A 13,372-nucleotide genomic window follows, 5' to 3' on the forward strand; every position below is an offset into this window, starting at 1 on the left:
GCCAAGAAGTGGCTTGAGAACAATCCCATCAAGCTCATGTTTCGGCCTGGTCAGAGTCCAGATTTGAACCCTATAGTGAATATTTAGTCTCACATTAAACTCAAACGAACTGGGAGACATTTTTCAACTTCTCATGAATTGTTGGAAGCCATTAACATTGAGTGGAACAACAATGACTCTTCTTCCTGTAAAAAGATGTCTGCAAGTTGGGGAAGGTTATTCTGTGCCAAGCTGCTTTATCTACAGTATTTCTGCAATTCTTGCTAATTTCCTGACCAGTGATTTGTGATTATGGTCCATTAAAGTCCATTAAAAGACCACTAAATATTTTGCCATTTTTGGCTTGGCCCTTTTTTCTTTTCTTTCTTTTTTTTCTGCCCAGGAGTGTAGTTGTATCTGTAGTTGGCTTAACAAATTTAATGGCAGAATGAGGCAATTTACATTTAGTTAACAAACAAATTCAAATGGACAATACAAAGAATCATTGAGAGAACTTTTTGTACAGTCTAGAATAAGAATGTCCTGCCCACAAATACTAAAACTTCCCATTTCGATAAGAATAAATATGGCTGGATTCAGAAAAGCACACTAAAATATTACTCTATTTGGCAGTAATAGTAAGAATAGTATGTTAGTATTGTATTGTATTTATACAAACATGTCAGCGTTACATAATTTGATTTAGTTGAGGCTTTACATACATGTAAACAAAGAAATTATTATACATTGTACCAAACTCAGTTGTGTCAAGTCACAAAATCACTTGCGTATTCCTGCTGTTGGAAGCATTGCATTCAAGCTTTATCAAATTATACAAAAGAATAAACATTGTTTTGCTCTGCAAATGACAAAAGGGCAAACAAATCTGTTTGTCATTACTCTTGTACCAAAAAAACCTGTAGAGAAATGTGGTAGGGCTGACAGCTGTCATTACATACCATTATTGCAAAAACACACACATTCACTGTGCCACCAAAACCTGACAAATTGTGGCCCCCTACTGCTTTCCCGGCCCCCAATAGGCCCACACACAGACCTCGCACCCATCAGTGCGCCATGTGCCCACTTATTCTGGTCAAGCCAGAGGGGTCAGGAGTTTATGGACCATAAGGGCTCAAACCACAACATCCTTTGGACTGTTTGCATGTTAATTATCATTAGGACCCCCAAATTATGTCAATCAAATCAAGTATGATCAGTGCATAATTTTGTTCTGAACCTCCATCATTACCAAATATACCATGTTTTGTTTTTGTTTTGTTTTTTTTCAGTCAGTTTGCTAAAAGGGAAACCCACAAAGCAGAGTTCATGAAAACACAATGCAGACAGTGTCTGTGGAAATCATGCTGTATTTATTTACAAGTCATACAGTTCTGGAGGCCAAGGGGTGAAAGAATGAAGAAGGGATAGAAGGAGAGGAAGGTAAAGAGATGGACAGATGGTGGGGGTGCGGGGGGGAACATATTTGGGAAAAGATTAAAGAAAGAAGATGACAAACAGGGGAAAATCAAACATTAGGCCATAATTTCATCAGATGCTAGACTGCCTGCAGATGAGTTATTATGAAGGGAGAGAAAATGTGTAAACGGAGAGTCTTTACTCATGGTACATTCTAAGGATGCAACTCTTGATAACTCCCATGTACCTGGTCCAGACAGCATGATGCCTGAGGAAAAAAAAAAAAATCAGGGAGAGAAATTTAAAAATGTTTCACAAAATACATTTTTATTCAACTTGGAAATTCTCTTCATATACACTACCAATCAAAAGTCTGGGATCAGATCATCAGTATGTTTTATTAAGGAAAATTAATACTTTTTTTGAGAAAGGATGCATTAAAATCAAAATTTAAGACTTTTATGCTGTTACAAGAAAACTTCAAATAAATGCTCTTCTTTTGAACTTTCTATTCATCAAATAATCCTAAAAATGTATCAGTTTCCTCAAAAATATTAAGCAGCACAACAGTTTTCAACATTGATAATAATATGAAATGTTTGTTGTTCAGCAAATCAGCATATTAGAATGATTTCTGAATAATCAAGTGGAGTAATGATGCTGAAATCTCAGCTTTGCCATTACAGGAATAAATAACATTTTAAAATATATTAAAAGTTATAAAAGGAGCATAAGAAATAAATAAATTGTAATAGTATTTCATGATATTACTGTTTAACTGTATTTTTGATCAAATAACTGCAGCCTTAAGCATAAGATACTTTTTTCAAAAACATTAAAAATATTACCAACCCCAAACATTTGAACAGCAGTGTAGTTCAGGATAAACACATATTTTCCAAGTGATTTGGGGTGTTTTGATTTGGTTTAAATAAACTGAAAACCACATTCCATAGTGGTTAAACCACATAAATGACTAGACAGGAAACAAAGGTGACTACAAATAAAACAATGTGCATAAGATACAGTGACCCCCACTGGCTGCAAAGAGAATTTCCCCTAAACAAAGACCTCCATATGAAGCAACTGTCCAGAAAATCACCATACACACTATACAACAGCCATAGAGACACTTACTTGAAGGTGTCAAGGATATGTGCCGAGTTAGTATAATGAGTAAGGTAGAGGTTCACGTCCACTAATGTCCATTTGTCTGATCGACAAGGTTCAATAAACTGTGAAGAGAACAAAGAATTAATGCTTTGTGAAAAATTTGAGTACTTCAGATCTGATAGATGTTTTTGTTAAATAAAGAAAAATACCTTTTCAACAAGGTCAATGAAGAAATCGCGGACATCTTTTGCGTTGATTAATTTGGCAGCGATGTTTACAAGGCTCCTTGAGAGATTCTACAGCAGAATATATTTTGAAATCATGTAAAAAAATCATGAAGAAAAGCATTCATTTCACAAGAAACACACGACCAACCAATCTTCTTACCTTAAAATTGGCTTCCATCTCGTTGAAGACATTAGTTTTACCCCGCAGAGCAGTGCACACTAAACTGAGTGGATGAGAGGTTTCATTATTCAGAAGGCTGAGACAGAGGGAGTAACCATGCAACATTTAAACATTTACAACAGCCCTCCTCAGACCCGCATATCTCTTCTCCTCGTCTAAATCTCTCACTCACACACAGTGCTGAACACACACCTTTTGTGTTGGTCTAAGAGATCCTTGTCTGTGATTAGAATTTTGAGGTCTTTGAGGTCTTGAAGGAATTCCTTATCCAGATCTACATCCATGTCCTCCATCATGTTATCTAATGGAGAGAGATGGTGGATTTTGAGAGTACAGACAAAGACAAAAAGGGAGATCATTTCATTTCATATGTGTTTTTCTACACTACACAAGTGGTCCATTAATAACCTCAGACTAGATGCTCAATAACATACAGATGTCAAATTAAACATTAGAATATTTATGTAAGGGATAATGTGCAGTCAGCACATTTAGCAGCCATTATACAAAACATTTGAATACTGAATGCCACGACTGACCAATTTCAAGTATCGCAGTTGGCTGTGTGAGAGCTGTGTAACTGGTCTTACCCACAGCTCCTAGAGTCCAGTTGTTGATGAGCTGCCCAGCACAGAAGGCGAAGTCTTGGAAGGTTAGATACTGCAACTTTTTCTTCCCCGTCTCAAAACGATTATTGGCAAAGAACACTATTGCAGCATAGTCTCTGGAGGAGGAATTGGCAAGATCATTTAGCAAGAGAAGGTGAAAAAGCACCAAATCAGCACTGAAGCAAATGTTGCATCCGCACATTTTCAATGAATATATCACTGAAAGAATAAATGCCTTTATAATAATCATTCCTAAATGTGCTTTAACTACTCTCCATTTGTTTCTCATTTTCTGAGCTTTCTGAATAAAAAGGTTTAGAAAGAAACTTCACTAACACTTTACAATAATATTTTTATTTGTTAACATTAGTTAACGTGTACTAACAATACAGCAGAAATACTTCTACAACATTAATTAATATTAGTTAATGTTAATCTCAACATTTACCAATGCTTTTTAAGATCAAAAGTGTATCTGTTAACATTAGTTAGTACACTGTGAACTGACATTAACACTAATATTAAAGGGACAGTTCACCCAAAAATGAAAACTCTGTCATCTATTACTCACCTTCATGTCATTCCAAACTTTAATTAGCTTTTTTTCTTCTGTTGAACATAAAAGAAGACATTTTGAAGAATGTTGGTAACCAAATAGTTGACGATAGCAATTGACTTCCATAGTAGGAAAAAGAACTACGGAAGTCAATTGCTACTATCAACTGTCTGGTTACCAACATTCTTCAAAATATCTTCTTTTGTGTTCTACAGAAGAAAGAAATACAGGTTTGGAACAACATGTGAGCGAGTAAATTATGGCAGAATTTTATTTTTCCCTTTAACAAAGATTAATAAATGCTCTAAGAATACAGTGCTGCTTGAAAGTTTGTGAACCCCTTGCATAATCTGCAAAATGTTAATTATTTTAACAAAATAAGAGAGATCATACAAAATGCATGTTATTTTTAATTTAGTACTGTCCTGAATTTACATAAGAGATGTTTACATATAGTCCACAAGATGAAAAAAAAGATGAATTTATTAAAGTTTACATACCCTTGGTTCTTAATACTGTGTGTGGTTACCTGGATGATCCACGACTGTTTTTTTTGTTTTGTGATGGTTGTTCATGAGTCTCTTGTTTGTCCTGATCAGTTAAACTGAGCTCTGTTCTTCAGAAAAATCCTCCAAGTCCTGAAAATTCTTCAGATTTCCAGCATCTTTTACATTTTTGAACCCTTTCCAGCAGTGACTGAATGATTTTGAGATCCGTCTTTTCACACTGAGGACAATTGAGGGACTCAAACACAATTATTAAAAAAGGTTCAAACATTCACTGATGCTCCAGAAGGAAATAAGATGCATTAAGAGCCGGAGGGTGAAAACTTTTTGAATTTGAAGATCAAGATACATTTTACTTAATTTGTCTCCGGGAAACATGCAAGTATCTTCTGTTGCTTCCGAAGGGCAGTACTAAATGAAAAAAAAATTATATTTCAACAAAATAAGAAAAATGTGTATATCTTCATCGTGTTCAAAGGTTTTCACCCCCGTGTTTCCTTCTGGAGCATCAGTGAATGTTTGAACCTTTTTTAATAGTTGTGTTTGAGTCCATCAATTGTCCTCAGTGTGAAAAGATGAATCTCAAAATCATACAGTCACTGCTGGAAAGGGTTCAAAAATGCAAAAGATATTGGAAATCAAATATTTTCAGGACCTGGAGGATTTTTACTGAAGAACAGAGCTCAGTTCAGGACAAACAAGGGACTCATGAACAACCATCACGAAACAAAAAAAACAGTCGTGGATCATCCAGGTAACCACACACAGTATTAAGAATCAAGGGTATGTAAACTTTTAAGCGGGTCATTTTTATAAATTCATTTATTTTTTTGTCTTGTGGACCATATGTAAACATATTTTAATATCTTAAAATATCTTATTGAGGACAGTACTAAATAAAAAAATAACATGCATTTTGTATGATCCCTCTTTATTTTGTTAAAATAAACATTTTGCAGATTCTGCAAGGGGTTCACAAACTTTCAAGCAGCACTCATGTTGTTGTAGTTCATGTTAGTTAATGCATTAACTAATGTTAACAAATGAAACCTTATTGTAATGTGTTACCGAAACTTCAAGGACAAGGAATAGATCAAAACAGAGTAATTTAAGCAAATGTTCAATTCTTTCTCACCTTGCTAATTGATCAGGTAGCAGAAAGTGTTGCCGTATGTTTTCCACAAGGGGGCCCTTGAGTTCTTCCACCACTTTGAACACTCGCTTGAAGTTGTCAAACTATATTTGAGGAGATAGATATAATCATTTTGTTTCCAAAAAGGTCTTAGAAAAGTATCCAAGCATAAATCTTAGTTACCAATGAGAAATTTTTAGTCACTCAGCTAACCTGTCTTCTGCAGCTCTTCAGCGTAATGCCTGTCTTCGTACTAACATCATCAAGGTCTTTTTTTGTTCCTTTGGAGAGTTTTTTTCCCAGGACCTCTCGAACAAACAAATCATCAAAAGCATAATACCTAGAAGAAAATATGAATAAAAGAATACTATGAAAACTGCTTAATAAATAAAACAATTTAAATTGGCAAAACACAAAAAAATCAGCACATACCGTTCAATGAGCATGGCTTGTCGGTCTGGCGGTATCTGAAACAGAAGCTGATTGGCTAGTTTAGCTGGGTGGTGTAAAAGTCTCTCGCACATCTGGAAAGTTCTGTACTGGTCCATGGTGTCACTGAGCAGCACTTCTGCACTCGCCTCACACTCCTCCATTACACCTCCTTCTATCCGCACCGTCACTGCATCGTTCACTATGAAGGCAACCACATTGTTATTAATAAATATAACATAAATTACATAATACATAACTTTCTAAGCAAGTATTACAGTAGTTCATAGTCTCACGCATTATACTTTACCTGTATATCCATTCAACCACAGTTGATACACCTCTTTGTCCATAATGGTGGTGTTTCCAACAAATACATCCAGCTCCACAGACATCTTGGCATCGGCAATGTATGCGTTTAAGCTGTACAGAGTCACGTGGTCATGGTAAGTTAATACCAAAAAGATGCTTTTAACATCCAAAGTGTCTTAGTGCAAGGATAAACTGGTATTAGATAGTCTCACTCTTCTGGCAAGTCAAAAAACAAGACTGACAGTAACTGTTTCTTAATCAGAACTGAAGTTACGGCCATAAACTAATCATTAACTAATCCATAACACAATTTAACACACCACACAGTTCAGACATGCTACATTATTATGTATTATATTCCAAATATCCTAAGTGGACTTACCAGACACACAAACGTATTCTTATTAATGCGTCAGGCGGTTTTTAATCACATTCAGATGTCACAACATTAGCTATTTTGTTCCTTTCAACATTTAATCGCTCGAAAACATAATGTTATCGGATATGAACGTTTAGAGATAATTACCACGAGTCGATCATACAGTGGTAACAATCACATTTATGTTTACCAAACAACTACTGTCATATCGTGCGACTATGCTTCATCCATAGCAACAGCACTCCGTTGTGACTACTTCCGGGTGTGCGCCGCATTAATTTTACGTCACATTCACGTGACTGTAGTTTCGGGTAGTGAGTGTTCGGGTATCACCACAAATATGGCAAGCCGTTTTGACTTTTATTCACATCACAGGATATGAATTCTTGATATCAACAATTCAATTGTTGATATCAGGAATTATATTTCCACTAGTAACAATGTTAATTCTTGATATCAACATTTGAAAAAACTAGAATTCTTGATATCTGTAATTCTAGTGAAATGTCACCATAGGCTGCCATTCAAATTCAATTGTTGATATCAAGAATTGATTTCTTACTAGTTGAAATTCCAATTTCACATATCAGAAATACAATTCTTACTAGTAAAAATCGTACAATTACATTGCTACTAGTAAAATGCAAATTTTTTTATATCAAGAATTCAATTGTCACTAGTTGAAATGTCAGTTCTTGATATCAACAATTGAATTGCTACTAGTAAAAATGTTCATTTTTGATATCTGAAAATGTATTTCTGATATCAATATAATTTCAGATATCTAAAATGGCTTTCTTACTAGTAACAATCAAACTCATGATATCAGAAACTAACACTGTCACTAGTGAAAATCAAATTATTGATATCAAAAATTTATATTTTTACTAGTACCAATTAAATTTTTGATATCAAGAACTGACATTTCAACTAGTGACAACTGAATTATTGATATCAAAAATTATGATTTTTACTAGTAAGAATTGTATTTCTGATATGTGAAATTGGAATTTCAACTAGTAAGAAATCAATTCTTGATATCAACAATTGAATTTGAATGGCAGCCTATGGTGACATTTCACTAGTGAAAAATACACTACAGTGTATACAATACAGATATCAAGAATTCTAGAAAAAAGAGTTTTTACTAGTGGAAATATAATTCTTGATATCAAAAATGAGCATTTTAACTAGTGAAAATTGAATTGTTGATATCAAAAATTTACTTTGTTACTAGTGGAAATGTAATTCCTGATATCAACAATTAGCATTTTAACTAGTGAAAATTGAATCGTTGATATCAAAAATTCATATCCTGAGAATAAATAAAAGTCAAAACGGCTTGCCATACACAAACGTATATGAATGAATGTGAGCCCACCATCAGCTAAACATGTCTTATAGTCAAATAGTGCTATTTGTGACTTTAATATGTTTAAATAGGAATACTGAAACTTTGAAATTAAAAAATATAGATGTCAGGATGCAAAGTAGTTTATCTGTGTGGAAAACAATTTTCACATTGCCTAAATCCCTGAACATTTTAAAATGTATTTTTAGAATTGTGAATATTACATTGACATGGTGCAAGGAAATAACATTTATAAGATGATTTTACATGATATAATGTGACTTTTTAATATAGTAATGGAATACCAGACTCAGAGACAGGATTATCACCAAACCCAAACAGGTATTTGAACAGATGCACAGGTGAAGCAGGTGGGTGATAGCGAAGTCTGTGAATAATGAATAGTGAATAATAAAGTCCTTTCCTTTCACTATGTAGTTTGGGATGAGACAATGACCGGTGAGTGGAGACTGGAGAGCACACACTTCTTGGATGGTTGGACCAGGTGAGTAGTGGAGCGGGGAACAGGTGAGGAAACACAGGTAGGTAATTGGAGAGTCTACTAGGAGCACAGATCTCAGGACTGAGAATCCACAGGGGACAACTTCAGGTAAGTAGAGCAGGTAAGAAGCCAGTAATCTACACTGAAAATGAGTAACTGATTTCTGGTAAGAGTGAGCGCTGGGAGTGTGTGACGGAAAAGGCTGGTGACACTGCCACAGATATATTACATTTTTAATATATTACTATTTAGGCTTTAATTGTTTTAACTTAACTGTCTTTACATCAGTTACATTAGTTTAAAACAGCTAAATAAATAGCAAACCATATAGCAGGTAGGCTATGTGCTTTCTCTGATGACTCCAAATCTTGTTATAAAACTACATTTAGCTACATTTATTCATTTAGCAGACGCTTTTATCCAAAATTATTTACAAACGAGGAATACAGCAAGCGATTAATCTTAAGGAGGCCATAACACGAGAAGTGTTAACCAGTGTTGGGGGTAACGCATTACAAGTAACTCGAGTTACGTAATCAATCACATTACTTTTTTGAAGTAACTAGTAATGCATTACTTTTAAATTTACAACAAAATATCTGAGTTACTTTTTCAAATAAGTAATGAAAGTTACTTTTTCACATTTACTGACTGACAGCTCTCCTGTCTCCATGTTGAGAGAAAGTGGTGAGGCGTTGTGTGCGCTGTGTGAACATGATGTTATTGTAGTTCTAGACTAAATGTGAGCATTTACTTATCTCACTTGCACAAAAAAAAAGAAAGGAAAAAAGATTCAGTACTTCTCAAAATGAATAAAACCAGTGAAATGCAAAATCATAATACTACGCAAACCTCTAATAATTAAATATGTTAAATAATGCAAGCATATTTTATGCATTTAATCTCACTTTATTATGTACTTGCTGCTGACCTTTGATATTTCAGTTAAACCATACGCAAAAATAACTTTAGATTTTTTTGTTTTTATTTGTGAAGTGTTAAACTTTCTTCTCCTGCATCCTATTCTTCTGCAATCCAGAACGGCAACACAGCTGAAAGGTTTGTTTGAGCTGCGCCCTCTACTGCACACGCATGAATTTTCATTTCCTTCAGCCTGAGGCTTATTGACCATTTTGGTGTGAAAGGGCCCTTACATTTGCCCAAAAATAGAACTTTTTGTTATAAAAAAAAAACCAAACAAGCCCAGCACAAGTGAGAAAATGTAATGCAAAAGTAATGTAATGCATTACTTTCCTTAAAAAGTAACAAAGTAACACAACTAGTTACTTTTTATTGGAGTAACACAATATTGTAACACATTACTTTTCACAAGTAACTTTCCTGGTGTTAACAATACAAAATTTCAAACACTGAACACAGAAGAATTTTAAAATGTCAATCATGACGGATATCAGGAGTGTTTACAAGTTTCAAATAATTTCTTACATTTCCAAGAAGATTAGACTGTGCTTTCAATTTTATGTTACAGTGTCATTGTTACGCATGTTACATTACTGTAACTATAATTACATGCAATTAACCCTAAAGTGGGTTACACTTTATTTTAAGGTGTCTTCGTTACACTGTAACTATACATTTAAGTACTGAGTAATGTTAAGTAACTGCATGTACTTACTATAAGGTTAGGATTAGGGTTTGGTTTGATTTAGAGTTAGTTGCATGTAATTGTGCTTAATTTATAGTTATTACTATAGTAACTACATGTAACATATGTAACAATGACACTGTAAAATAAAGTGTTACCAAATACTGTAACCGAATTTGGTTACACTTTATTTTAAGGTGTCAGTATTACAGTGTAATTATACATTTAAGTACTGAGTAATAATAAACTGCATGTACTTATAGGTTTCGGGTTAAGATGAGAGTTTGGTTTAGGGTTAAGTTCATGTAATTATGCATAATTTACTACAGTAACATGTGTAACAATGACACTGTAAAATAAAGTGTTACCCAGATTTTTTTTTTACATTCATATCCAAGTACATAACCATACCATCATTACAGGATTATTATCGGATAATTTCATTACAATAATGTTAACATGTTTTCACAGCAGTTTAGGCAACATAAATCTAATCTAAAAATTTCCCTTGCTCCCAAACTGCAATTAATTAACTGAATCCACCAAATGAGCACAAGTGTATTTTTGACATGGCCTTATTATTCTGCACCTCTCCCCCATTGTCTTGCATGCCTTTGTTCACCACTCCCGCTGGTTTATCCGAAACTATGGCCTGTTTCCATTCTCACTCCAGCAACCCCCCTCTCACCCCTGGCCCTGGTTAACACCCACATTGTTGTGTCCTCGTGCTAGCAATTGTGCTGAAGAGCAGGGAGGAAGGATGTAGCTAAATACCATGGCTTAAAGCAGAGAAAAAGCTTTTGTCACCCTTTCCGTTAGTTTTGTGTGTGTCCAGTGTGTATGCAGCCTCATCTCAGCAGTGGGAAGACCTCATCTAGAGATATTTCAACATAAATGTACTAATGAAATAAGAGTATCATGAAGCTTTAGACATTAGAAACAGCTGTGAGAGGGGAACTCACTCACTAGCCAGGATACAGTGCAGATCTTTACAGTAAAGGAAGAGGGGAGGAGAGGGGGAGGAGAGGAGGAGATGGGGGAAGACATCACTGCCTCCCCAACCACAACCACCGCCAAAGGAAACACTGTAATCTCAAGGAACATCTCAACGAATTCCTCAGGAATCACCACGAAGTAAACCCCCAGGCTGCTACGATACATTTCAACGTCGTTGATTCGGATTATCCGTCTTATTTCTTCTGTAAAAACCGACCAATCGCATGCAGCAGCACTAGTGTACCCAGCCTGTCCTACATTTCGACTCTTATTTATTTATTTATTTTTCATATTTACAAGGCGTTTTAGGAACGCTAGCCATTGGATGTCTCCTGTTTAGGCAGTAATTAATAACGTTGTTATTCTGTGGATTGGACTGGAATGAGTGGAAGCTTTAGGGCGGAGAGAGACGGATGCGGACGGACATTGTGATCCCTGATAATACAGAAGAGAAGAGATGCTCCACGGGGATTATTTTAAACCTCTGTGTTGACCTCTCATCCCATCCCGAGGAGCAGGAACAAACGCGATTGTGCTTCGGTGCTTCCCAGAAACCAAATACTGAGAAATTAATGCTGCAAATGAAGGTTTAAAACACCGAGGAGAGAGGTAGGCCTGTTTAGTGTGTTACAATCGGGATGGGTTTGTTGTTTTAATAGTTAAACATGGCTCCAGAATCCTGTTTGCATATAAGAACTGTGATTTTTCATCTTAATGTAGGTTATAAATAGCGGACCGAAGAGGAAATGGCCCTTTTCTTCGTGCCTGGGTGAGGAATGTTGCAATCCATTTACAGTGACAGACATCTCATGTGCCTCGTAAGACTTATTTTATGGTTTAACCGCAGTAATATCAATTGATGGTGATTATTTGTGTACAATATGGGGAGCGACAGTGAAATATTGAACCGGGAGCTGTCAAAGATGTCCGACGAAGACTTGCTGACTTGTTCTAAGGAAGAGCTGGTGAATCGACTCCGCAAAGAAGAATCGGATAAGATGTCTGCTCTCATACAGCGCGGCCGATTAATCAAGGAGGTCAATAAACAACTGCAGGGACATCTGCTTGAAATCAGGGAACTCAAAGTCATCAACCAGCGGCTGCAAGAGGAGAACCAGGAACTTCGGGATTTATGCTGCTTTCTGGACGATGACCGTCTGAAGGTGAAGAAGCTCGCGCGTGAGTGGCAACTATTCGGCCATCATGCTGCCAAAGTGATGCGCGAGGACCTCGGCGGATACCTCAAGAAGCTCGCCGACCTGGAGCGGATGCAGGACGGTCTGGTGAAGGAGAATCTGGATCTGAAGGAACTTTGTTTGGTGCTTGAGGAAGAGTGCGTGAGCAGAAGTGATTCCAGCCCGGGTGGCTCCACGGATCTCAACATACCGTGTATGGTGGCCCGGGATGTGGGTGACGGGAGCTCCAGCACCGGGAGCGTTGGCAGTCCAGACCAGCTGCACTTGGTGTGTTCACCAGATGACTGAAGGAAAGGAGCAGAGCCATATTACTTTAACCTTCTCTCTTGATGCTGAGACAGACTTTTTATGCCTACAAAAGTAGTTTACATTTTCTGACAATGACATCTCAGATTTCGGTGGAAATAGACCAAGACTTATAAAGTAGGCTAGTTTACTGATGGGCTTTTTGATGCCATAAGGACAGTTTCTCTATATTTAATTGATTAACATTTTATAGCTGGCAGACCTTTAAAGCTGGAGGGAAATTATTGGGAGCCAGGCAAAATAGAATTATTTTTAAGCTTTAAAGTGACAGCCTTTTCTTTCAAAACCTGTCCTCCTGCTGGGAAAATCCAGCTTACAGGATTAGTTCACCTTCAAATTAAAATTTCCTGATAATTTACTCACCCCCATGTCATCCAAGATGTTCATGTCTGAAATTAAGGTTTTTGATGAAAACATTCCAGGATTTTTCTCCATATAGTGGACTTCAATGAAGCCCAAACGGATGAAGGTCAAAATTACAGTTTCATTGCAGCTTCAAAACGTTCTGCACGATCCTAGACGAGGAATAAGGGTCTTATCTAGAGAAACCTTCGCTCATTTTCTAAAAACTTTC

At 36.1% G+C, this 13,372-nt stretch overlaps 2 protein-coding genes across 2 annotated transcripts; one reads left to right on the forward strand and one right to left on the reverse strand.

Annotated features, from left to right (window-relative positions):
• Positions 1-1,331: 1,331 nt before the first annotated feature.
• On the reverse strand, positions 1,332-7,117 carry fibpa (fibroblast growth factor (acidic) intracellular binding protein a). The gene is made up of 11 exons (XM_048176944.1): positions 6,845-7,117; positions 6,461-6,573; positions 6,154-6,352; positions 5,935-6,061; positions 5,725-5,825; positions 3,510-3,643; positions 3,112-3,220; positions 2,899-2,962; positions 2,721-2,807; positions 2,536-2,633; positions 1,332-1,666 (listed from the first exon to the last, which is right to left on the reverse strand). The coding sequence occupies exons 2-11, from the start codon at positions 6,543-6,545 to the stop codon at positions 1,597-1,599; spliced, it is 1,074 nt and encodes a 357-aa protein (XP_048032901.1). The 5' UTR covers positions 6,546-6,573; positions 6,845-7,117; the 3' UTR covers positions 1,332-1,596.
• A 3,931-nt stretch (positions 7,118-11,048) lies between these two features.
• Positions 11,049-13,206, forward strand: ccdc85b (coiled-coil domain containing 85B). The gene is made up of 3 exons (XM_048176982.1): positions 11,049-11,905; positions 12,017-12,065; positions 12,144-13,206. The coding sequence occupies exon 3, from the start codon at positions 12,178-12,180 to the stop codon at positions 12,778-12,780; it is 603 nt and encodes a 200-aa protein (XP_048032939.1). The 5' UTR covers positions 11,049-11,905; positions 12,017-12,065; positions 12,144-12,177; the 3' UTR covers positions 12,781-13,206.
• The last annotated feature ends 166 nt before the right edge of the window (positions 13,207-13,372 follow it).

The sequence above is a fragment of the Megalobrama amblycephala genome, linkage group LG23, assembly GCF_018812025.1.
Source record: "Megalobrama amblycephala isolate DHTTF-2021 linkage group LG23, ASM1881202v1, whole genome shotgun sequence".
Classification (NCBI taxonomy): Eukaryota; Metazoa; Chordata; class Actinopteri; order Cypriniformes; family Xenocyprididae; genus Megalobrama; species Megalobrama amblycephala.

Bases quoted from the DNA above. Each gene is read 5' to 3' on its own strand.
- fibpa (XM_048176944.1), bottom strand. From the start codon at position 6,545: ATGTCTGTGGAGCTGGATGTATTTGTTGGAAACACCACCATTATGGAC. The intron at 3,644-5,724 runs GTGAGAAAGAAT...TTCCTCCTCCAG, and splicing joins CTACCTGATCAATTAGCAAG to AGACTATGCTGCAATAGTGT. The intron at 1,667-2,535 runs GTAAGTGTCTCT...TTTTTTCCTCAG, and splicing joins CATATCCTTGACACCTTCAA to GCATCATGCTGTCTGGACCA.
- ccdc85b (XM_048176982.1), top strand. From the start codon at position 12,178: ATGGGGAGCGACAGTGAAATATTGAACCGGGAGCTGTCAAAGATGTCC.